General features: G+C 30.7%; 1 protein-coding gene across 2 annotated transcripts in view; it reads right to left on the bottom strand.

Moving 5' to 3' along the window:
- The window catches only part of LOC127729612 (golgin subfamily A member 2-like), a 36,858-nt gene that overhangs the window by 5,486 nt on the left and 6,233 nt on the right, over positions 1-25,139 (bottom strand). The window contains exons 3-24 of one of the 2 annotated variants that reach the window (XM_052237456.1): positions 21,970-22,022; positions 20,612-20,647; positions 19,032-19,095; positions 18,582-18,638; positions 17,929-18,009; positions 17,391-17,492; positions 16,658-16,751; positions 13,877-13,983; positions 13,045-13,103; positions 12,419-12,479; positions 11,063-11,236; positions 10,032-10,139; positions 9,135-9,222; positions 8,417-8,558; positions 7,622-7,814; positions 6,660-6,773; positions 4,550-4,708; positions 3,161-3,280; positions 2,278-2,416; positions 1,899-1,978; positions 1,227-1,329; positions 660-766 (exon numbers count right to left, since the gene is read on the bottom strand). In XM_052237456.1, the coding sequence (XP_052093416.1) occupies positions 660-766; positions 1,227-1,329; positions 1,899-1,978; positions 2,278-2,416; positions 3,161-3,280; positions 4,550-4,708; positions 6,660-6,773; positions 7,622-7,814; positions 8,417-8,558; positions 9,135-9,222; positions 10,032-10,139; positions 11,063-11,236; positions 12,419-12,479; positions 13,045-13,103; positions 13,877-13,983; positions 16,658-16,751; positions 17,391-17,492; positions 17,929-18,009; positions 18,582-18,638; positions 19,032-19,095; positions 20,612-20,647; positions 21,970-22,022 (2,241 nt within the window). The remainder of the gene's footprint in view (positions 1-659; positions 767-1,226; positions 1,330-1,898; positions 1,979-2,277; positions 2,417-3,160; positions 3,281-4,549; positions 4,709-6,659; positions 6,774-7,621; positions 7,815-8,416; positions 8,559-9,134; positions 9,223-10,031; positions 10,140-11,062; positions 11,237-12,418; positions 12,480-13,044; positions 13,104-13,876; positions 13,984-16,657; positions 16,752-17,390; positions 17,493-17,928; positions 18,010-18,581; positions 18,639-19,031; positions 19,096-20,611; positions 20,648-21,969; positions 22,023-25,139) is intronic. The other variant, XM_052237457.1, reaches the window with a different exon arrangement.

The following is a 25,139-nucleotide window of genomic DNA, read 5'->3' as shown; positions in this document are numbered from 1 at the left end:
GGTTTATTTCATAAAATTACAGTAACAGTGCAACTCAAAAGATTCTCTTGGTATTTTAGAAATTCTAGTTGTAAAGTAACTGCTGAGCTAACAAATTCATAAGCTTCCTGGTTGTCTCAATTATTATGTGTAGGTGAAGTTCATTTTTTGGAAAGCCCCTGCTCTTTTCAAAGAAAACAAAATAGCTGAACAATGCCACAAAGTACAAACATTTTCTGTCAGTTGCATTGGAATGGAGTAGTAGCTTCAAAAGTGTACACAGATGGATGACCCAAGTGGGTGTACCCTCCCATCCCCCTTTTCTGTATAAAATTGAAGCTCTTATAATACAGAAAAATTAAAAGATGTCAAATTTAATTAGTAGCATGAGACAAGTATTTCAAAATCTATTTTTTGTCAATTGAACTCAAACCAAATATTGGAAATCCTTAAAAATCAAAATTGGATCATAAATTAGGATATGCAAATTATACTGTTAAGCCCATTGTTTATCTGGGTCATTAGACTTAAAATTGCATTGTGCACTTAATAATTTTTTTTTTACTTTCCTAAATCAATTTTTATCATTCAACTGTTCTTTATAAATTCACTCAATGAAAGTACTGTTTATTTTTCCAGTCTTGCTACAGATCTAACTTTTTATTAAACATCAAACTTACCGACATCTCTTCTCTGTCTTTGGCTAAATGTGAAATATAATCGTTTTTCTGTAATTCTCTCTGCTGCAATAGTGCCCTCTGGTGGTGATATAAGGAGATGTATTCACCTGACAGATATAAATACATGTAAATAAATTTTAAATTGAACAATGACAATTAAAATATTGAGCACTTTGTCAGTTTTGTTTTGGAATAATCAAACAACTGTTGGTTTCAGCAAAACAAAAGTATTTCATTTCATTTTGTTTTAACTCCGAGAGATTCATTGAGATTTGTTTTTTTATAATTTCTCTCACCACCTCTCTTTACATTTGAAAAACCTAAAGAACAATTATTTTTGTTCATGCAGCCTAACTGATACATTTCTGAATTTTATGTGTACAGTTCTTAAAACTTTTTTTCTAGATATAAGGATATAAGCAATTTTATTCCTAACTTTACTGTCTGATTCTCCCTGTAACTATATCCCTGCATCTTTGGTTTAGTTTCAGATTCTCCCTGAAATTGTATCCCTGTATCTTTGGTTTAGTTTCAGATTCTCCCTGAAACTGTATCCCTGTATCTTACCTATAGTTTCAGATTCTCCTTGCAGCTGTAACACTGTATGTTCCAGCTCATCAGCCTTGTCTGATAACTCAGCCTTATCTCTCATCACTTTCATATACTTATTCTGTAAGTAGAATCAACAATAATTATAAATAAGACTGTCCCTATACTAAATGGACTTTATATTCCTGCAACATAAAAATCTAACAAGAAAGATATGTAACAGATTAGACATACAAAAATTATCGGTAAACAACTCCACAAGTTTTCAAGTCTGATTTATTTAAAATGAATGATACTTGGGGGTAGCATTAATAAATTCCATTATAGGTAGCTGTATCAAAACTTCATTCTCAGTTTAAGTAAAAAACCAAAATAATGGTTTGCTTCTATGCGGTGTTCCATTTTTCAATTACTGTATAGTTTTTTTTTTACTCCGACACTAAAGAAGACTTTAGATTACTGAGCAAGATAATGGTTGCTGCATACCGATCAGGATATACTAAACTTTCCATTGCACCAGATCCATTCCAGGGCTTTATGAGCATTAATACAATTTAGTTTTGGTGATATAGTTTTTGCACTTAGAGTTATTTTCAGTTGTCCTGATCTTGTACTGTCCAGTTGGATTTTTTATTCCTTATACTCTCTATATAAGTTTATTATTTTAGTAATCATTAATATCAAATATACCTGTATTAATTCCATGGCTTGTTTTAACTGCTCATACTCTACTCTGCTTACTATATTATTGTCTTCTGACTGGAATGCACCTGAAAATACAAAATATGGCATTTCAGAAACAGTAATAATATGACTACATGTGAGTTCGTCCATCCCAATATCTCTAATTCCTGAATATTGGAGATTTTTTATTTAAAGTTTACAGTTTAAAGACGACTTTTATCCAAGCAGATACGCTAAAATAAAAACTCAAAAGCCAATAACATTTTATTGCCTTTTTAAGTATATGTCTGCAAATAGTTCAAAAATGTATAAGATATTTATTTATCAATAGAAGATTAAGTATCTATATTCAATGTTTAAAAAAAATGTCTTGTCATATATGTACTTTTCTGGACAACTTCCTCTTGTAAATCTGATACTTTGATAGACAGACTGTCTGACAATTCTCTTTGTTCTTTAAGACTCTCTACTAGTTGGTTTCTTTCTATTTCTAACTGTTGAATGGCTGATGATAAGGAATCAATCTGTGGAGGAAAAAAATTATCGAAGTTAATAAATATGTAGGGGGAGTTAAATGACAGCATGATTTGCCCTAAATAGACAATAATAAATACAGATAAGCAATTTGAAGCCAATTATGCCCTAAATGACACAATGATGGTACATTCAAACAACAGAAATCAAGGATTTCTTTTGTACACATTTTTATTTTTGACATTTTGTGCGTAATGTCAAGTTATTTTAAAAACTACCATTACTTTTAAACATGGTCATGGGAAATATAAATTATATGAGATGCACTATGAAAAGTCTGAAAAGGGAATTCACTCCCTAATCTGATCTACGTTCCATTGTAAATAAAACGTCAATTTAAGTTCATGATCAGGCTGTATGGGAAGAATTATCATCCATGTCATAATATATGACATTTAGTTAGTAAAATATCAAAATTAAAATGTGTAACCTTTTTTCATAAATTGTACGATTGATATGATTGCTACATATTAAGTACATAGGCAAGCATGGTTTACATGAAATTCAAAAGAAATGATGTTTTACATGAAAATATCTTTTGAATGCACATCTTTCATTTTACATAAAATCTATGTGACTTTAACATAGATTTTTCAAACTTTTCACAAATTTTAAGTTTAATATAAAAAGCCATAAGACATTAACATAAATTGTTGATGCATATTTTAAGCATTAACTTATTTCACATCAAATTCTTCTTGGTCAAAATTACAGTTTGTAACTTAAGTATTTACCACATCATCCCTCTTCTTCTCCTCCTCAGAGTCTGTGTTACCATTCTCTTTATGACTAGTAGCTTTAATTAACATGGTTCGCAACTCACTGTTCTGTGTTTTTAAGGCTTCCACCATATCCTAAACATAAAAGTAACTATTCTTTATTTCTGAATGAATAAAGTAACATAAATTCTTAGGATAACACAACTTCATTGTGTAGTACACAAGGCTGAATTCAAAATTTATTCAGGTTTACCTCTATTTTCACAAATATACAATATTAGGTCAATGTCAGAAAATATAATCTTTTTTGTATGAGGCTGAGAAACTGGGGAAGGGGTAGGTTTTACCAATCCATTCTCCAGTTTTATGCCGAATACAAAAAAGTTTATATTTTTCTGACATTGACCTAATTTTGTTTTAATACTGCAACTTAAATTAATACATTGATAGATATTTAAATTGTAACACAAATTTCAAACTTATTTTCATCCCTTAATGAACCCCTGATTGTAGAAAAAGTGATCCATGATGAAATTGACATTGCACAAAACATAGCTGTGTTACTATATTTAGGAAATAAACACAACCAGTTGCAGTATAAATATCATGATAGATGACTTTTTCCTGCATACCAAAGGATACAATTTCAGTTACTGAACAAAATATCAATTTCATTATTATTATTATATTCAGTCGATTGCGGTTTTTTGCATAATCTATTTGTCAGACATAATTATGCAACTAAGCAGAATATGCTTATATCCAAAATGCAAAATTACAGATCAACAATATAGATATTAAAGGAAATCCATAAGAAAGATGAAGAGCTGTGTGCCACATGCACAGTATTGAATTCTTATAAGAAACTACATGTTTGATGTAATATATGTCATTGTGTTTTCACTCTTTAAATAAAGATTATAAACAACTTTTGTTCTGTTTGTTGTGTACCTATATTTCTTATACCTGGGATATAAAAATAGACCCACTTGTTATTGATCTATAAATCAATTTGTTTTTAGTGACCCATTTCTAAAAGGAAACATTGTTAAGATTCAGATGCATTTCAACATGTTTGAATGAATACAAAATTTCATAAAAATCTGAAATACCGCCAAATTAAGAATACATTGCCCTAAAGAAATTATTTTGATATCTGCAGTTTTTCTGAAACTATGAGTATGAAATAATTTGGCATCCTGTGTGTGTTAATAATAGCAATAGAGTAGTTTCTGCCATTGTTTGACTCAAAAGAACTTTGTAGCTAATTTTCATCGTATTTAATACCTGCTCGTTAAAATTTTGTAGTAACCACAACAGTTTTGTTAAGATTAGCCTACATAGGGACCTTGTGGCACTACCACAGATCCATGATTTGACTTGATGCAAATGTTCCTTGAATACCTGTGAATTATGTAATTCTCTGCCAAGACTTTCCACCAATTGAGCTTGAGCTTCATAATGTCTTAGTCTATCATGTAATTGTTCTTGTTGGTACATTTCCTTCTTTGCCTCGTGGGTAGATTGTTCTAAATCTGTTAACTTCGACTGTTTCACAGATAACTGGTAATGAAAAATAAGGAGAGTGATCTACATGTTAAATCATAAATTAAAATCCAATTAAAACAAGCATTCTGAGAGTATTGCATGGCAATACATAGTCCCCTACCGGGTAAAAATTCGTTTTACTGGAACAAAATGCTAACTTGTTCTATAACTTGTCATGGTGTAAACAAAAAGTAAATATCATGTCAATATCTTCAAGCATGACTAAAAACAGTGTGGAAAACTGATTATATGAGTGAAAAAAACATTAGATATGTTTAATAGTTCTCTAAAATTAGATATGATGTGATACAGTGTATATATATTTTCAAATTATAATCAAATATAATTAATAGTTCCAAATATTTTTTCTTTCATTTGTCAAACTAATATAGATTGTAACTTATCTATAAAATGTCAACATTTATCTACACAATGTAATGTATTGAAATATATACATTAATAACTAGAGGCTCTCAAGAGCCTGTGTCGCTCACCTATATTTACTGATGCTTTCGAAATGATGTAAAATAAGGTTAAAATCATAATTAATAGTATTAATTATTAGATATTATAATGATATCTAAGATAATAACAAAAAACTGCAAAATTTTTGTAAAATTACTAACTCAGGGGCAGCAACCCAACAACGGGTTGTCGGATTCGTCTGAAAATTTCAGGGCAGATAAATCTAAATCTGATGAACATTTTTGCCACCTGTCAGATTTGCTCTAAATGCTTTAGTTTCAGAGATATAAACCAAAAACAGCATTTTACCCCTATGTTCTATTTTTGACCAAGTCGGCCATGATGGTTGAAAGGCGGGGTCATCGGACAAATTTTTTAAACTAGATAACCTAATAATGATTATGGCCAAGTATGGTTAAATTTCTCTCAGTAGTTTCAGAGAAGAAGATTTTTGTAAAGGATTACAAAAATTTACGAAAAATTGTTAAAAATTGACTATTGAGGGCAATAACTCCTAAAGGGGTCGACTGACAATTTTGGTCATGTCAACTTATTTGTAGATCTTACTTTGCTGAACATTGTTGCTGTTTACAGTTTATCTCTATCTATAATAATATTCAAGATAATAACCAAAAACTGCAAAATTTCCTTAAAATTACCAATTCAGGAGCAGCAACCCAACAACAGGTTGTCAGATTTGTTTGAAAATTTCAGGGCAGATAGATCTTGACCTGATAATCAGTTTTACCCTATGTCAGATTTACTCTAAATGCTTTGGTTTCAGAGATATAAGCCAAAATCTACATTTTACCCCTATGTTCTATTTTTTGCCATGGCGGCCATCTTGGTTAATTGGCGGGGTCATCGGACACATTTTTTAAACTAGATACCCAAATGATGATTGTGGCCAAGTTTGGTTAAATTTGGCCCAGTGGTTTCACAGGAGAAGATGTTTGTAAAAAGCTAACGACGACGACGGACGACAGACGCCAAGTGATGAGAAAAGCTCACTTGGCCCTTCTGTAAAAAATTACATATATTTTTTTAAGAGAGGAAACTTGTGATTTCAAAACATATTTCAGACTGACAACTTTAACAGATATCATAAGCAATGTAAAGCTATGTTCTTTTATGCTATTTTTTGGCAAATGATGGTTGTTTTCATAAAAGGAAAAGGTACATTACGGAGCTAATTTGAACATGTATCGAATAATTCAAAGTATCAGTAAACATGGAAGTAGGTGTCTGACAAATCTGAAAAGTGCTTACACTTTAAAACTTGTGGCTGTTAAGATGCTGACCAAATATGATGTCATTCTGTTCAATAGTACCTGACAATAGCGTAACAAATATTTGTTGGATTATTAGATGAACAGACGAAGGGACAAGGGGAATGCAATATAGCCGCCACTGTCCACTCCTAGAGTGTGAGTATTATCTTAATACTATCTAAAGTCTACTAAAAGGTTCATGTATAAATATAAACATCTAAAAATCTTACAGCATCTCTCAAAACTCGGAGTTCATCTTCTTGTTGGGTAAGTTTACAAAACAATTCTTTGGAGCTATGTTGTTCAGACTGTATCCGGGTCATCAATTCCATGTTCTCATTACTCTGTAAAAGTAAGTCTATAATTTATTTCAATCCTCATTTTTACTATTCATGCTATTTGCTCTGGTTGTTTTTTTGTTTTTTTTTTAATTTCAACTTGTTCACTGCAAAATTAGAAATTATCACTATCTTTTTTTGTACTCGAATACCTAAGGGCAACATTTTTGTTAAATTTGAAGAATTTTTTGTCTGTATGTTTACAACATAATATACTCAAGCACTGAAAATGGCTTTATTTACTAGATTATCATTTAAAGTATAATTATAATGATGATTATAACACTTTTTGTATCTGCTTTAGTTTGCAATTTTTATGGAAATTATGAACAAACAAGAAGTTACACTCATTAATGAGCTAAGCATATCCCCACTATTAATTTAAAGTATTTGAAAATGAAAGTAGGTGTCGGACAGATCAGAAAAGTGATCACGTTACTAGAATGGTCACATGCAGGGAATGCAATATAGTCACCACCCGCTTTACTCCTGTAAGTCTTGAATTATATCATACATTACTGATTTGTCCAAGCAGGTTGACATTTCTTCTGGTATATTGTTATCATAAAAGCTATATATTAAAGTCTCAATATGAGTATCATATCATATCAGTAGTCACAGTAAACAACATATCTAAATTTGAAAAAATTTCGTCAAAGCGTTTTCATGTTAATGAACACACTGTTTGACAGCCGCCCGCCTGCCTGCCGTACACCCCCAAAACAATAACCGATTTTTCTTTCGAAAATCCAGTTAAAAAATAACCTACTCTAATCCTAAATAAAGATAAAAGATTGCCCCAAAAAATATGATAAAACATTGTTAATATATAATTTCTAATATCTAATATTCACCATTTTAACAAAACCATTCTGTAGCTCTGCCAGTTGATGTTTAAGTTCTTTATTTTGAGTAAGTGCTCGACTAAGAGCTGTTTTGTTACTCTGTATACTCTCCAGTAGATGAGCTTTGTCCCCATCTTCTCTGTTGACTTCTGACATCCTGTCTTCTAACTGTGTAATCTTGTCTTCTTTTTCTTCTAAAAGTCTGTAATTAATTATAATACAGATAATTTCCCAATCTTTTAGAATTTTTGACGAAAAAATTACATGTATTTTTTTAAGAGAGGGAATGGTGATTTCAAAACATATTTCAGACTGACAACTTTCATCTTTAACAGATATCATAAGCAATGTAAAGCTATGTTCTTTTATGCTATTTTTTTGGCAAATGATGGTTGTTTTCATAAAAGGAAAAGGTACATTACGGAGCTAATTTGAACATGTAAATTTATCAGATGATCAATCCTGCTTTTTTATAGCTTTAGAATAAAAAGCTTTCAGTAAATGTAAATGTGTAATGAAACAATTTAACTGATAGTTCATAAGGAAGATTTGTCTAGTTAATAAGGAAGATTAGTCAGGCTTTTCTTTAGCTAAAAAATAACCCAAATCATATGAACATTTAGGCTTATTTGACCCATAAACCTTTGCAATTGAACAAAAAATTTCCTCATAAATGTTTAGCATAAAAACTGTACGTACTCCAAATACAACCTTAAAACATAATAGTTCTTTAATAAACAAATGTATTTGGAGAGTGCAATAACAAAATAAAAGCACCTTTCTTTAATCAAGTGTTGTATTTACCTGCTAAGCTGGACATTATCTCTCATCTGTGCTTCATACTTCTGTATAAAGTCATCATGTTGTTCTTTTAATTGATGCATTTCATTATCTTTCTGTAGAATCAAATCATTATTGGCACTGGTATTGTTGCTATCCACATCTTCTGTAAAAATACACATCTATATCTTGCATTATGTGTCTCGTTTACATTTGACTATAAATCAATAAAAATTCTTGTGATCCACAAAATAAGTTCATGTGTATTTTAATGTTCTTTGCTGGTAGCTTTGAATAAAAGGAGATGTGGGGTATACATCAATGAAATAGCACCCAAATAATAAAATAAACCAACAGACTCATAGAGGTCTATTTACAGTCTTTATCTATATACAGGTGTCTATACATTTTTTGTCAACCTCTTAGTTGTCCCGAGTCTTTAAAACAGAAGCAGGATACCAGATGACTATATATGTTTACTATGTATATGGCTTCATGCAATCTGTGCACCTGTATTTGTATAGTAGAAATATTGATTGTGGGATAAAGTCTGGTACATACCTCTGTAGAGCAAATCGTTAACCATAAAGGACTTGAATTACATATCACATTCTATTGTTTATATATCACATCCATGAAGAAAGCTTAGCTTTAACTTGAGTAAAAAGGACAACTGCTCTAAATGGCCACACATTTCTCTTTCTATGACCCTAGTTTCCAATATCAAGTTATAGTTACATACCTAATCTTCGTTGTAATTCTAATACTGAAGATTCTAGGTCATGTTGACTTGTTAATAAATTTTCTCTGTCCTCTGTTAATGATGTAATCTATAGAAAGTAACAAAATATTCACTATACATTTATATATGCATATGTAACAGGAGGATATTGTACTTAAAAATGGCTTTAGCTGTCATGTTTTGGTCCCATTGCATGTCATTCTTGCAAACTTCACTGCTATTAAATATTCATTTTTGTTTACTGATCTGTTGGCCGTATATATACGTTTGTACCTTGGATATTAACACAAAAGAATGTGTTGTACATATGTTTACTGCAACAACTGTCCACCGAATCATACTACCGTTTTCGGTCTTGTAGTCTCCTTCTTACATGACAATAAACAATCTTTGTTCCAATGAATACACAACTTTCTTGTTTGAAAATCCTAAATTTCACTAAAGTTGTCTCTATGAAATACATAAGAGCTATAGTATTGTGTGAAAGTAAATATATTGATAAATGCAGGTCTTGTCATTTATCTAATAATATAATTAACTGCTGTTGCAGTTTTAAAATTGTCTAGATGTCTATTCTTATTGAAATCAAGTTGCAAGGTTTCTGCCTTACTTATGGTCAGATCATATGTTTTCGTACGTCATATGAATTTGTACTTTGCATGCTTTTGCAATGGAAATTGTGATGTCACAATGCATTCTTAATAGCACGAAAACCCATGAGACAAGGATAAGTTTACGCAAAAATGATTTTCCAGGATGTGCAATTTGTAATCTCTAATAAATAATAAATAACTAACTTAAAGTACATTATATAATGAAATTTTATTTGTATGACTATTGTTCAGAGCATTATGGACTTGACAAATTATTTGAAGAACTTGACATGTGATGAATTACCTGTTCAGTTAACTTTTTATTATGTCCCTGTAACTGGTCCATGTACTGTTGATATTGTTCACTTAGCTGGTCTTTCTCTGTACTCACTCTTTGGAATGCCTCTGTATACTGAAAACCATTTATAATTATTTATATTATCTCAACATATGACAAAACACTTTTGTTTGAACTTTTCCAATCTTTTCATTTACATGCACCTCCAACATAATTCTGTACTTTAAAACATACAATTCAAGATATCTTCAACATACAAAAATCACATTAATGATAAGTAGCATCAATAAATTCTCTACAAAAGGTTAATTCTGATTTCAACTCAATGTACCTGATATGTAAAATCCTTTTCTTGCAACAAAAGTAATGAGTGATGTAAACATGATTACCTCCCTTTAGGTTTAATAATTTTCATGGATTTCTTGGTGAACCACACATTAAAACAAATACAAAACTTCCTACAACTTTCTGCACAGATATTGTCAAAACTACAAAATTGAGTATCATTAGAAATACAATTTTCTTCAATCCATAAATTTTTTTACCCACAAAAATAAATGAAGCCATAGTAAATATTTGTTCTAACAGGAATTTGAATCCATTAATTGACACATATATGCCAGTGTCTAAGTAATATGATATTTTAGTGTTCAAGTATACCTCATGGATTTTAGTGTTCGAGTATACCTCATTGATTTTAGTGTTTGAGTATACCTCATGGATTTTAGTGTTCGAGTATACCTCATTGATTTTAGTGTTCAAATATACCTCATGGATTTTAGTGTTCAAGTATACCTCATGGATTTTAGTGTTCGAGTATACTCATGGATTTTAGTGTTCGAGTATACCTCATGGATTATAGTGTTCGAGTATACCTCATGGATTTTAGTGTTCGAGTATACCTCATGGATTTTAGTGTTCAAGTATACCTCATGGATTTTAGTGTTCCAGTATACCTCATGGATTTTAGTGTTCAAGTATACCTCATGGATTTTAGTGTTCGAGTCTACCTCATGGATTTTAGTGTTCAAGTATACCTCATGGATTTTAGTGAGTAATTCTTCCTTTTCTTGTTTTAGCGTTTCTACAATTTTCAGAGATTCCTGTCCTCCATCCTGGTGACTAGATACTTGCTTACTATACAATTCTGCCATTTCTAATTTATTCTTCAGTTCATCTATTGACTGTTCTAATCCTGTGCACTCAGTTACCTGTAAATGTTAAGAAATTATTTTATGTGGTTTAAAAACACTTTAGAGACCATATAAACACAAATTTCGAATTTTCAGTGAACAAAGGTCAGAGATCAAACATTTGAAGATGGGTACAGTACATAGCAATAATGTGTTACAATCAAACGTAAGGTCTTTTTTTATTAAAACAAATAAGATATTGCTGTTAATATTTGAACTGTTAACATTTTTCATTTTTTGCTTTCATATTGTTTTTTTTTTTATTGTTCCTTTTAAGTGTCTTCTGTCTCTCTTTTACACTATTAAAGTATGGCACATTACAAAGAGTTAAAAACATAGGACTGCTAACAAGCATTCATAACAAGTATGCTTTAATACCAAGGTCCTTAAAGCAGGTTAAAAGTATCTTCCCTAGGTATCTTGAAATTATAAATTTCAACACTTCTTATAAATGCATATAAACTTTCTAATTTCAATTTGTGTACTTTTTTACTACAATAAATGTGATTCAGCTGGTAGATCTGTAAAACACTACGATTATCTTTTTTGATATTTTACTCGTACTAAGATTGTCAGTCTGTAGCAAATGACATTAAATACCTTAATCATTACATAAAATTTTTTTCTTAAAAAATTCATATGAATAAAGAAGGAGGTTATTTCGCCTCTAAAATTGCAAAAATAGTGACATTATTCAAGCCTTTGAAAAATATACCACTGCAATTCTATTGTTAAATGAACAGGTTGATATAGTCACTTTAGATGTCATGAATATGTTAAAATTGACATATTTGTCCAAATGAGCGTATTCATACATAGTTTTTGGACAAAATAGTTATACCCAAGTTCAAGCACAAATTTTTTTCTACACACATTAACATCTTTGTAAAATACATCATGTAGCAAAGTGTCTTTTCTGTCTTTTCTGTTAAAGCCTTGCTCATAATAAAGTTTAAATGTCAATATCTCAAAATGAAGCTATTTTTTCAGTTTTGCACAAATGTAAGAAGTTTAAAGCTCTTATGCAAATATGAAAGACATATTTTTAAACTATTAATACTGATATCTTATGAACTTCTGAAGGATGTATTAGATAGATTTATAACTTTTGATTTTCCAATGCAAGGGGTCAAAAAGAGACCTTATCATACCTTCTCCTTTGACTGCAAAATGATTTGTTCTTTTTCATGGATTACCTACCTTTGCTTGAAGTTTACCAGACAATTCAGAAGTCTGTTGCTGCAGTTCTTCATTTGATTTGCTGTGAACAGAAAATGGCATATAAAAACTATCTTTATTTCAATACTGTTAAAATTTAAGACACAAAATGGTTATTAGTCCATAGGACACCATGCCCTACTCACACTATCTAATTTCCATTTTCTGTGTAATCTGGTTCAAACCATAATTTGTAATAGACACATTTTTTTAAATTTCACGTAATAATGAATATGTGTACTAAGTTTCAAGTTGAATTGACCACAACTTCATAGTAATCTACCTTAAACCAAAATTTTAACCTGATATGGGACGGAAGGACTGACTAAATGAAAGACAGGCCGGAAAACATATTATCTATCCTAGGAAGGGCATACAAACGTATTGATGCTATACCAAATAATAGTTTCTAATTAGCTAAATTTACACTTTTTAATTTAAAAATAAAGTTGAAACATAATACAAGTATTCTTTTTCATGCTAATTGTGCATAAAATAATTGTCAAGTAAATAAATCAATAATTAATTATTTAAGTATTAAGATTAATAATCAAAAAGTGAATTAACAGCATTTAAAAAAAAGACAATCAATTTTAATTTAGACTTACTTTGCTTTATACAAATCCAATTTTAATCTGTCAACATCTTTAGCAAAGTCTTTACTACTCTGAAATAAAAAAAAAATCTTTTTCTCATCTTGGCTGTTACCATCTCCAAATTTGAAATTACGAATAGAGAAATATTACTTAAATGACAAATACTCTTGTTTTATGCTGATTTTAAAATAAGTAAGGGCCATGCTAATAATTTCTTTTGTCTCAAACACATATGATCATTTCATATGAATTTGAACTTGGCTTTTTACTATCTGCAACACGAAAAATGTTAAAACCTGAAAAACTTGTACAAAAACATTAAACTTTAATTTATAAATTGAGTTTAAAGCATAGAGTTATTGAATGGGAACTTTGGTTGACAAAGAAATGCAGTAACTCTCTGAAGTTGCACTTAATATCAATAATTCAAAAATTACAAAAAATGTGTAAGCGCTTCATTATTGTTACAGCATTTTGCTGAAATTCACTTTATAAAATGTAGTCATAGTTTAATGGAAGTGAAAATTCACAAAGACTTGTTAAGGCTGTCCCCTTAAAACATACATTGGACCAAGGTAAGGCATTCTGAAATCTCAACTATGGATGGGTGTCAACAGTAAAAATGTGAGCGAAATTCTAAAATTGCCTCTATAGGTGTTTTATACACCACTTGAAAGCGTCTTCCCTGGGTCCTATATTAAAAAAAAAGATGTATTATTGCCAATGAGACAACTCTCCACTAGAGAACATATGATAAAGTTAGCACCTAACAGCCTTCAACAATAAGCAAAGTAGGTGTATGTTTTAATGTAACAACCCCTTTACAAATAAAACTGTAAAAAACCTTTTGAAACTGTTGACTAGATGTACTTGTTGTTGAAAGACTTTTCTCTAGATCTGCTACTCTTTGTCTTGAAGCTTTTAATCTCCCTGAGAGTTCTTCTATTTCATCTATTTTAAACAAATTATGCAAAGATATAATTTTGATAGCGATTCTTTAATGACACATGATATACAAAGCTAATTCTTTAAAATAAAATACTTTGTATAATTTCAGTTTATTTATTTCTCAGTGACAGGCAGAAATAAGGACATTTAAAGAAATATTAATGATAAATTGTCAATCTATATATTGATTACTGCAACTTGACTGTAAGTGTTGCTCAACACCTATAGCAGTTCATTAAACTAGAGGCTCTAAAGAGCCTGTGTCGCTCACCTTGGTCTATGTGAATATTAAACAAAGGACACAGATGGATTCATGACAAAATTGTGTTTTGGTGATGGTGATGTGTTTGTACATCTTAATTTACTGAACATTTTTCCTGCTTACAATTATCTCTATCTATAATTAACTTGGCCCAGTAGTTTCAGAGGAGAAGATTTTTGTAAAAGATTACTAAGATTTACGAAAAAATGGTTAAAAATTGACTATAAAGGGCAATAACTCCTAAAGGGGTCAACTGACAATTTCGGTCATGTTGACTTATTTGTAGATCTTACTTTGCCGACATTTATTGTTTTTTACAGTTTATCTCTATCTATAATAATATTCAAGATAATAACCAAAAACAGCAAAATTTCCTTAAAATTACCAATTCAGGGGCAGAAACCCAATAACGGGTTGTCCGATTCATCTGAAAATTTCAGGGCAGATAGATCTTGACCTGATAAACAATTTTACTTCATGTCAGATTTGCTTTAAATGCTTTGGTTTTTGAGTTAAAAGCCAAAAACTGAATTTTACCCCTATGTTCTATTTTTAGCCGTGGCGGCCATCTTGGTTGGTTGACCAGGTCACGCCACACATTTTCAAAACTAGATAACCAAATGATGATTGTGGCCAAGTTTGGTTTAATTTGGCCCAGTTGTTTCAGAGGAGAAGATTTTTGTAAAAGATTACTAAGATTTACGAAAAATGGTTAAAAATTGACTATAAAGGGCAATTACTCCTAAAGGGGTCAACTGACCATTTCGGTTATATTGACTTATTTGTAAATCTTACTTTGCTGAACATTATTGCTGTTTACAGTTTATCTCTATCTATAATAATATTCAAGATAATAACCAAAAACAGCAAAATTTCCTTAAAATTACCAATTCAGGGGCAGTAACCCAATAACGGGTTGTCCGATTCATCTGAAAATTTCAGGGCAGATAGATCTTGACCTGATAAACAATTTTACTTCATGTCAGATTTGCTTTAAATGCTTTGGTTTTTGAGTTAAAAGCCAAAAACTGAATTTTACCCCTATGTTCTATTTTTAGCCGTGGCGGCCATCTTGGTTGGTTGACCAGGTCACGCCACACATTTTTAAAACTAGATAACCAAATGATGATTGTGGCCAAGTTTGGTTTAATTTGGCCACGGAGTTTCAGAGGAGAAGATTTTTGTAAAAGATTACTAAGATTTACGAAAAATTGTTAAAAATTGACTATAAAGGGCAATAACTCCTAAAGGGGTCAACTGACCATTTCAGTCATGTTGACTTATTTGTTAATCTTACTTTGCTGAACATTATTGCTGTTTACAGTTTATCTCTATCTATAATAATATTCAAGATAATAACCAAAAACAGCAAAATTTCCTTAAAATTACCAATTCAGGGGCAGCAACCCAACAACAGGTTGTTCGATTCATCTGAAAATTTCAGGGCAGATAGATCTTGACCTGATAAACAATTTTACTTCATGTCAGATTTGCTCTAAATGCTTTGGTTTTTGAGTTATAAGCCAAAAACTGCATTTTACCCCTATGTTTTATTTTTAGCTGTGGCGGCCATCTTGGTTGGTTGGCTGGGTCACACCACACATTTTTTAAACTAGATACCCCAATGATGATTGTGGCCAAGTTTGGTTTAATTTGGCCCAGTTGTTTCAGAGGAGAAGATTTTTGTAAAAGATTACTAAGATTTACGAAAAATGGTTAAAAATTGACTATAAAGGGCAATTACTCCTAAAGGGGTCAACTGACCATTTCGGTTATATTGACTTATTTGTAAATCTTACTTTGCTGAACATTATTGCTGTTTACAGTTTATCTCTATCTATAATAATATTCAAGATAATAACCAAAAACAGCAAAATTTCCTTAAAATTACCAATTCAGGGGCAGCAACCCAATAACGGGTTGTCCGATTCATCTGAAAATTTCAGGGCAGATAGATCTTGACCTGATGAACAATTTTACCCCATGTCAGATTTGCTCTTAATGCTTTGGTTTTTGAGTTATAAGCTAAAAACTGCATTTTACCCCTATGTTCTATTTTTAGCCGTGGCGGCCATCTTGGTTGGTTGACCGGGTCACGCCACACATTTTTAAAACTAGATACCCCAATGATGATTGTGGCCAAGTTTGGTTAAATTTGGCCCAGTAGTTTCAGAGGAGAAGATTTTTGTAAAAGTTTACGGACGACGGACGCAGGACGACGGACGACGGACGCAAAGTGATGAGAAAAGCTCACTTGACCTTTCAGGTCAGGTGAGCTAAAAAATCAACCAAATTGCTTTTTTTTTTACTTTTTGCTTTCAAAGAGAAAGGAGTTGAAACATTCCTGTACTAATTTAAAATTTTCAGTCTACAAATTCATGTATTTTAACAATTGCAGTTATTTAGGATACTTACTAAACCTGGTCTCAGCTAATTTCTGTGACTGGTTTAACTGTGATTGTGTCTCAGTTTTTTCTGCCACTAATATGCCAATTGTTTGTATATGTACCTTGTAAAAAAATAAAGGCCAAAGAAATCTCAATAATAATATAGATCAAATTAATGAATATAATGTATGAATTAAGTGTAACCTAATGATATATATATTATGACTTTCTACCACACCATAAAAGTTAAAATGGAAAAAATGAAATCATAGTGTTTGATTGGCGACTATTCAACAGCGAAGGCCATTTTATCTTTTTTCACATACTGTACACCACCTTATGTTCACGGATACTTTATTATGCACTTAGTACTTTCTTATCCACATTGTTCACTATATATATATTCCTAATTTTCGAATTTTCTTGATGTATTTATATGAGAAGATCCAAGTTTTACATATTGGTGAAGATTTATATTAAAGTTATTTTTCTACCAGCAAAGGTCACAAAACTTGGTTGGTTAACAGTACTAGTACAAAATAAAGGTGTGATGTAATCATAACATTGATATCTACATGTAACTATTTTTAAATCATTGACTCCTCACCCATTCATAACATGGAATAACGAGATTGTAAGTCAGCTAATACTCTAGTGGAGAGTTGACTCATCGGCAATCATACCACATCTCGTCTTTTTTATAATAAATTTGTGAACTAGCTTAAATATCAATCTGATGAAAACTGATATGCTTCACTTACCTGAAGTTGATCTTTTAATGGTCCTAGTTCCTGTTTCTGTTTTGTAATAAAATTTTCTCTTTCTCTCTCTAGTTGGCCTTGTAGATTTTTAGAATGATCTCTCTATAATAACAAAATATACTTTAATACATGTATGAGCTGTCTGTTGAATACATATGATTCTATATTGAATGACCCTTGACTGTGCATGAACTCTTGAAACCACCCTTTGAGCGTTCTGAAGGATACCTGTTGCAATGCAAAATTCTGTCCTGACCTGAAAAAAACCTCAATTTTCAGTGCAAAAAAAATTACTCACTCACTTGAAAGCCAGTTGTATAATAACGTGGAAATGTGAGGAGCAAAATTTTCAGTTCTGGCTACAACTGAACTTAATCTGGCATCTGTTTATCTATTGACATGTTTATAACAATGACATTTTGGTCCTTTATATCAATTGTTTTTGAAGTGCTGATAAAAAAATAATAGTTTCTTTCTTAAAATTGCAAACAACTTGAAACTGGTGTAAAAAATAATCACTGTATGATAAATCACTTACAATCTGTTGTATTTGTAGATTTAATTGCTCATTAGCCTGGGAATGTTTCTCTAACAAAGCAGCAAGATCTTGATTTCTTCTCTGTAAAATAATCAAATTACAATATCTACTCACAAAAAGTTTTTTTATCTGCATAAAATTCCATATATTTTCCATACATTCATCTAATGGTAGAACAAAATATAGTATGAGCTTATGCTAACTTTGATACAATGATTCTCTTGCTGGAAGTTGCTGAGTGATGGGTGTAAAAAAAACATGCTCATGAAGCCTGATAACAAATTTCAGAAAGCTTTATCTTTGTATTTCATGAGATGGACAGACGAGAGAATGACAGAAGCAGTATATACCCCGTCTCAGCAGGGGTTATAAAAAGGTCAGTATCATACTGTTTTAATACAACACCTCAAAATTTGTATTTACTTGCTGTAATAGCTGGTAAGAAAATGTAACATTATATAGTGTTAGGAGAGAGACAATCTACATGACATTTGAGATGTTTAGCAGAGTCTTTGTATAATTTAGCTTCTATGTCAGTGTATGTATTTCCTGTTTGTTTTGAGTAGACTCAAACACACCTATTGAAATATTGATCTCATTTAACAAAGGTTGCCCTGACGTTCATTTGAAAGTAAAACATAATTCATACTTACTTCAAGTTCTGCTACACTAGATGTATCAATATCATCTGCTCCAATCAATGCACTAGACTAAAACATAACAATTCCTTCATTCAATATAACGTATAAACATGATAGAAAATAAAAAGATGTAATTATGAATAAAAAAATCCCCAAATTGTGATGTACATGGCAAAATTAATGGGTACCTATTTCTATGGTATGCAGCAGTTGATTGAACTTAGCAGTGAGTGCAGTGAAACATGTAAACTTTACCAATTTCAGAAATTTTTACATGTTTTGAATATTTTTTGGAAAACTGTGGCAACCTTATTTGCACATTACAGATGTTTTTTTAAAACACTCGTTAGTACATGCAATGTTATTCTCAAATGATAATTGTAGGTATGAAATACAGCTAATGATAATTTTTCATCTTGTTAAAGCTAAGTAGCAACAACTTTGTTATAACACTTGTTATACCTCTGCCAAAAGTCCATTTAACTGTCTGGATAGTTGGTGTAGACTTTCTGTGGAGGCTGTAGTCCTGAATAATAAATGTTAATCATACATATAGTATTCCCCTAAGATATACTGTATATGACTATAACACAAATGTTCTATTAGAATTTGCCTTAACTATTCAATAGCAAAATATAAAATTAAGTATGTTTTGGATTTAATCCTTATGATAAATTGTAAAGAGTATTCAGTCATGCTTGATTAAAAATTAATAATAAAAAAAAACATATGAATCTTTATATGGCCTTTTCTAAATTGTTTGATGATTCAACCTTATCTTTCTACATAATATGTATCTATTAAATATACACCAAAATTTATGAAACTACAGGTCTACGTAACGGGATAGTCTGGGAAAAAGTATCAGATATATATATATACAAGACGGTTATATGTTGAAAACAGTTCAGAAACATTTATTTAATTATCTTTATAGATGCATATAAAGTCAGGGACAGATCATTGATCAGTTTAGCATTTATATTAGCATTCACTAGAGGAAAGAGCAAGGGTCTCAAAGAATAAGTGGGAGATATCAATTGTGAAAGACAAATATATAAACATATCTGCGTTAAATAAATCGGATTCAACCATAGCTACAATTCATATTAAGAGCTTAAAAATTCATACAAACTTGAATCAAAATTTCAATATCAGTTAAATTTCTATTGACTGCATATCAGCATATCATATCAATGAAATTTTGTACTTTTAATCCACTTTTATGCCATTAACTAAAACATGTTCCGACATATACAATCAACTTACAGAAATTTCCTGACAGAGTTAAAATTTTCTCGTGAAGACTGGTGCATGTATCATGTCTGTATTATGGATTGATAAAAAAGCAATGATCTTTTGCTTTATACACGGGTTAAATATTTTCATTGGATAAGCATTGACACTAAGAGAAATTCTTCAGAGATTTAATATCAGGAATTTTCATTGAGATTTCATTATCATGTACAATATAAAAATAAGGAGATGTGGTATGATTGCCAATGAGACAACTATCCACCAAAGTTCAAATGATTGGAACAATTATAGGCAACTGTACGGCCTTCAAATTAATTTTCTTCAAAAATTTCACTAAAAATGGTATTAGAACACTTCTGAAGCTATAAGGAAAAGATGATGTGGGGAGTATACTTATTAAGAAATCCGTGCATTTCATTCAAAAGTTATTTTCTAATTATAAGCAATCTCATGCCGATTACACATGGAAATGTTTGAGACAGTTACATTAAATTAACACAAATAGGTGTAAAGATCAAATTCTGTCAGTCACAAGTAGGTATGAATAAATACTACATTGTATAACAAATCAATAAAACCAAGATCCACAAATATCTGAATTTTACAAACATGTAAATGTTACTAAACATTACTCTAAATTCAAAGACCTTTTCAGATAATGCACATGATGTAAAATACCATTATACCTTTGTAGTTCAATAAAGCAATTTAATATAAAACCACATCTACATGTGACCAACAGATTGAGAAAACAGATTTTGTATTAAAAAAGAAACTAAAAGTACCTTCCTGGAGGCAAATTGGGATGTGTTCTCATTTTACTGGACAAAAATAAAATAATAAATCACTTATTAAGATACAAATTAATAATGAAAGTTGCAATGATGTTTGTATTATATTTTCCAGATATTAATGAGGGCTAGGGGTTTGATGACTTCACATTCACCATCTATGCATAACATTTACAATTATAAATAAATGGGGAATGTGTCCATGGGACACAGATGACGCCCCTGCTTGCATATAACGTTACAAAGGGACATAACTCAATAACTGTAAAAGTGACGCTACCCAAATTTGTACTTGATCTGAGTTTTGTGGTATTAAGCATTGTGTATAAGTTTCATAACATTTGGTTGAGGCAAACTAAAGTAAGAGAATAGAAACAAAAAATTCAGCAATTTTTCCATTTGTAAAGGGGCATAACTCTAGAACGGTAAAAGTGATGCCACCAAAATTCAAACTTGATCTGTGTTTTGTGGTAATAAGCATTGTGTATAAGATTCATAACATTTGGTGGAGGCAAACTAAAGTTAGAGAATGGAAACCAACTTTGGGACGTACGTACAAAAGGACAAGGGTAAAACTTAATGCCCCCTCCGCTACGGCGGGGGCATAAAAATAAATACCCGGTATGTCTCAAAATAATTAATTAATATCATTTAGATTTAAACTTAAAAAGCCTTTAGAGCTATTTTCCTTTTGCTTGTAGTTTAATGGTTTTGTTGGCTTGCTTTCTTTATTTGTATAAATGTTTGCTCAGCCTCAAGCATTGTAATTAAGATTGACATCTGCAATCAATAGATAGGCGGGGCTTCAGCTTGTATACATTATACTTAAATGTTATTGGATGTTAAAGTATAATGCAGAGTATAATGTATACAAGCTGAAGCCCCGCCTAGCTATTGATTCCAGATGTCAATTTTAATCACAATGCTTGAGCAAATGTTTATACAAACAAAGCAAGCAAGCAAACCAAACCTCCTTTAAACTACATGCATCAGGAAAATAACTCTAATTAAATCAATGTGCTTCAACAGCAAATCATTCTAATAAACACAACACACCCTCTCCCCAATGAACACAGATTAACAACTCTGGAAAAGCCTCATTCATATATTGGAACAGGTGTATTTGTATCGGTCTCTTTTATATTTGATGTTTTATTTCTATACATCACATAAAGTTAGAATCTCCTAAATATGATCTTAAAGAGTCAATATTCTTCAGATAACATTTTTTTTTTTTTTTTTTTGGCAATTTCAAACATTTCATTGATATAATTCAAATAAAACTAAAAATGAAATTGAGTTTTTAATGAATGAAATATTTACTTTTTGGTTGTTTTGTATATTTAACTTACTTTAGATCTTCACTATCTGTTCTGTTTTCTATGGAGTCTGGGGAATCTGTAGTCTGAATAAAAAGTAGGAGACAATTTCAGATTATCAAATCTACACAAACACACATGAAAACATATAGGTTTTTTTTTACATACTTATAAAATTCTACAATGACACTACTTTACATACATTTATAAATAACAATCTTTGTTGAATCATAATAACATCAACTTTCAGTTGACTAGTCTGCAGTAGTGGAGCTTGCCTGTAGACTGACAAATCAGCATTTCTGCCACTTGGACATGTATGTCAGTGTTGAGTTATACAAAGCTTAAATTGTTCCTTTTTATATATGAACATAAAGATATTAAATGTAGTACTAAAAATATTAACTCTCTTAAAGCATAGATTAGAATATATAATATGTCATTTGTATGTAGTGTTTTGTAAACAATTTTCACTTTTTTCCCACTGTGTTGTTAGTTTCTTTAAATTCCAACGAATGATTTTTTTGTCCCTTTGGTACCTTTCGCCTCTTTTTTTAAAACTGTTGGATATAAATATATATAATTGATATAAGGTCACTTTCTAGGCAAGATCAGAAGTATAAATGATATTTGTAATACAACGAAGAATCTGGATTCATTTGGAACGAATTTGTCATTTAAATATTATGTTAAAAATATCAATTTACTTATGTTTCCTCAGACTTAATATATAGTCATAGAAACAAAGAAATAGATCTGCTATGATGGACACAACTTGTCCCATCTGGTCCGAGTACACAGTTATTTCGTAGTGCATTTCTTTTAGACAATAAATGAAAATTAAAAAAATCCCACCTGCGCTTTCTCAATAATAGTTTTACAGTGTGTTGTACTACTTTTGGGACAAATTATATCAAAATTATAGAAAACTTCATCGGCTCTAACTCAAAATATGGACAATTTTATGTTAAGGGGGTCTTCAAATCTTTTGACAGCTTCCAAAGTGCTAATTTTTAACATTTTTCAGCTGGACCAAATCACTACTTTACTTTAAAATTCATGACCCAAATTTTTTTACAGTGTCATTTCACCCCCCTAATTGCTATTTGAGTCATAAAACATGGAGAAATAAATTTGGAAGGGGTATAAAAAAAAATGGCAAGTAACACACTGTCCACACTAGGGACTACATTTGAGGACAACGAAAATCAAAGGACGATAACTGTGTACTTGGACCTAATAGGGTAGAAAAAGTTGACCAATCTTAATGAAACTTGGTATGACCAAAGCTTAATAAATTATAAGACTGCCTACAAAGTTTCATGGCAATAGGATATATATCATAGACAATATGACTAATTCTATATTCAACTTTGCGTGTTAAATGTAGACGTTAAAATTGAAAAATTTCAACTATCAACATTTGGGGCTTAAAAAATTTAAATATTGCAAAAAAATACTTTTGAAATGCCTTAATATATAAAATATTATGTATTAAAAGCAATTGAGTACTCATTTGATTTATCAGACTTATCATAACTATTAAAAAGTCAAATTTATATGAGCCTGTGCCTAAAAATGGAGGTTTTCCAATGAAGGGGGGCCTTACATGAAGATGTAATATTTTCCAGCAATTTTAAATTTGTAAAGCTTTTTGGTTATAAATCATCTTTACATATATATTTAATGTACTTTAAATGGAAAGAAAACTCACAAATAACATATCATATTAGTTTAAAAGGGTCTTAGGCCAAGTAAGACTGAAAATAATTTAGGGTCAATTTAGGCCGTAGCACATATTTACATTTAAAAATGCATATTGAAGCTATAGGAAATAAAAATTTGTGTCTTTTCTATCATTTCTATACTCAGGTGACATGATACAATAAATCTGAGCACAAAAAGACTCTTGCATTCAACTTTTTTTGCTGACAGTATGGTCTGATACAAAGATTTTTCACTTTTTAGTGAAAAACATGCATGCAATTTTAGTCGCAACAAGCTTATATTTGAACCACTTGCTATCCTACAGAAGAAAAGAAAGATATTATGTGACATGAAACAGGTACAAAAGACATTGTTAAGTGCTTTTTATACAAATTTAGTGAGGTCTTTATTATGGACTTCAACTTTTATGTTCCAAGCTCCTCACATTTAACTTGATCCAAACAGGGCGTTAGACGAGGGTCATATATACAACACATTTTGTACATATTGTCTGAGATAATCTTCTTTTCTGTAGATTCAGAGTTCACAAATGAGTAATACAACTGGATTGAAGCATAGAAACACAAATATTGACACATAAAAACCTGTCAGATAGAAAGTCAGAATGCCACTTATGCATCAAAATTGAAAAAGCTATGAAATGCTTATTTTGACCATAATATGCCCAAATTGGTCATTTTTGCAGAAATTCTATCAAATAAAAGTTTAAATCCTTTAGTTTTATGCTATTTGACAAATTGACACCATCAAATCATTCAAGGAAGTTGCCAAAGTACAGATTCTATATTTCCTGATTTCACCTCTTAGGTCCGAGTACACAGTTATTTCGTAGTGCATTTCTTTTAGACAATAAATGAAAATTAAAAAAATCCCACCTGCGCTTTCTCAATAATATTTTTACAGTGTGTTGTACTACTTTTGGGACAAATTATATCAAAATTATAGAAAACTTCATCGGCTCTAACTCAAAATATGGACAATTTTATGTTAAGGGGGTCTTCAAATCTTTTGACAGCTTCCAAAGTGCTAATTTTTAACATTTTTCAGCTGGACCAAATCACTACTTTACTTTAAAATTCATGACCCAAATTTTTTTACAGTGTCATTTCACCCCCCTAATTGCTATTTGAGTCATAAAACATGGAGAAATAAATTTGGAAGGGGTATAAAAAAAAATGGCAAGTAACACACTGTCCACACTAGGGACTACATTTGAGGACAACGAAAATCAAAGGACGATAACTGTGTACTCGGACCTAATAGGGTAGAAAAAGTTGACCAATCTTAATGAAACTTGGTATGACCAAAGCTTAATAAATTATAAGACTGCCTACAAAGTTTCATGGCAATAGGATATATATCATAGACAATATGACTAATTCTATATTCAACTTTGCGTGTTAAATGTAGACGTTAAAATTGAAAAATTTCAACTATCAACATTTGGGGCTTAAAAAATTTAAATATTGCAAAAA

This window comes from Mytilus californianus, unplaced genomic scaffold (genome assembly GCF_021869535.1).
Source record: "Mytilus californianus isolate M0D057914Y unplaced genomic scaffold, xbMytCali1.0.p SCAF_2, whole genome shotgun sequence".
Classification (NCBI taxonomy): Eukaryota; Metazoa; Mollusca; class Bivalvia; order Mytilida; family Mytilidae; genus Mytilus; species Mytilus californianus.
The sequence above is the reverse complement of the archived record's forward strand: the minus strand, read 5'-3'. Positions and strand labels throughout refer to the sequence as shown.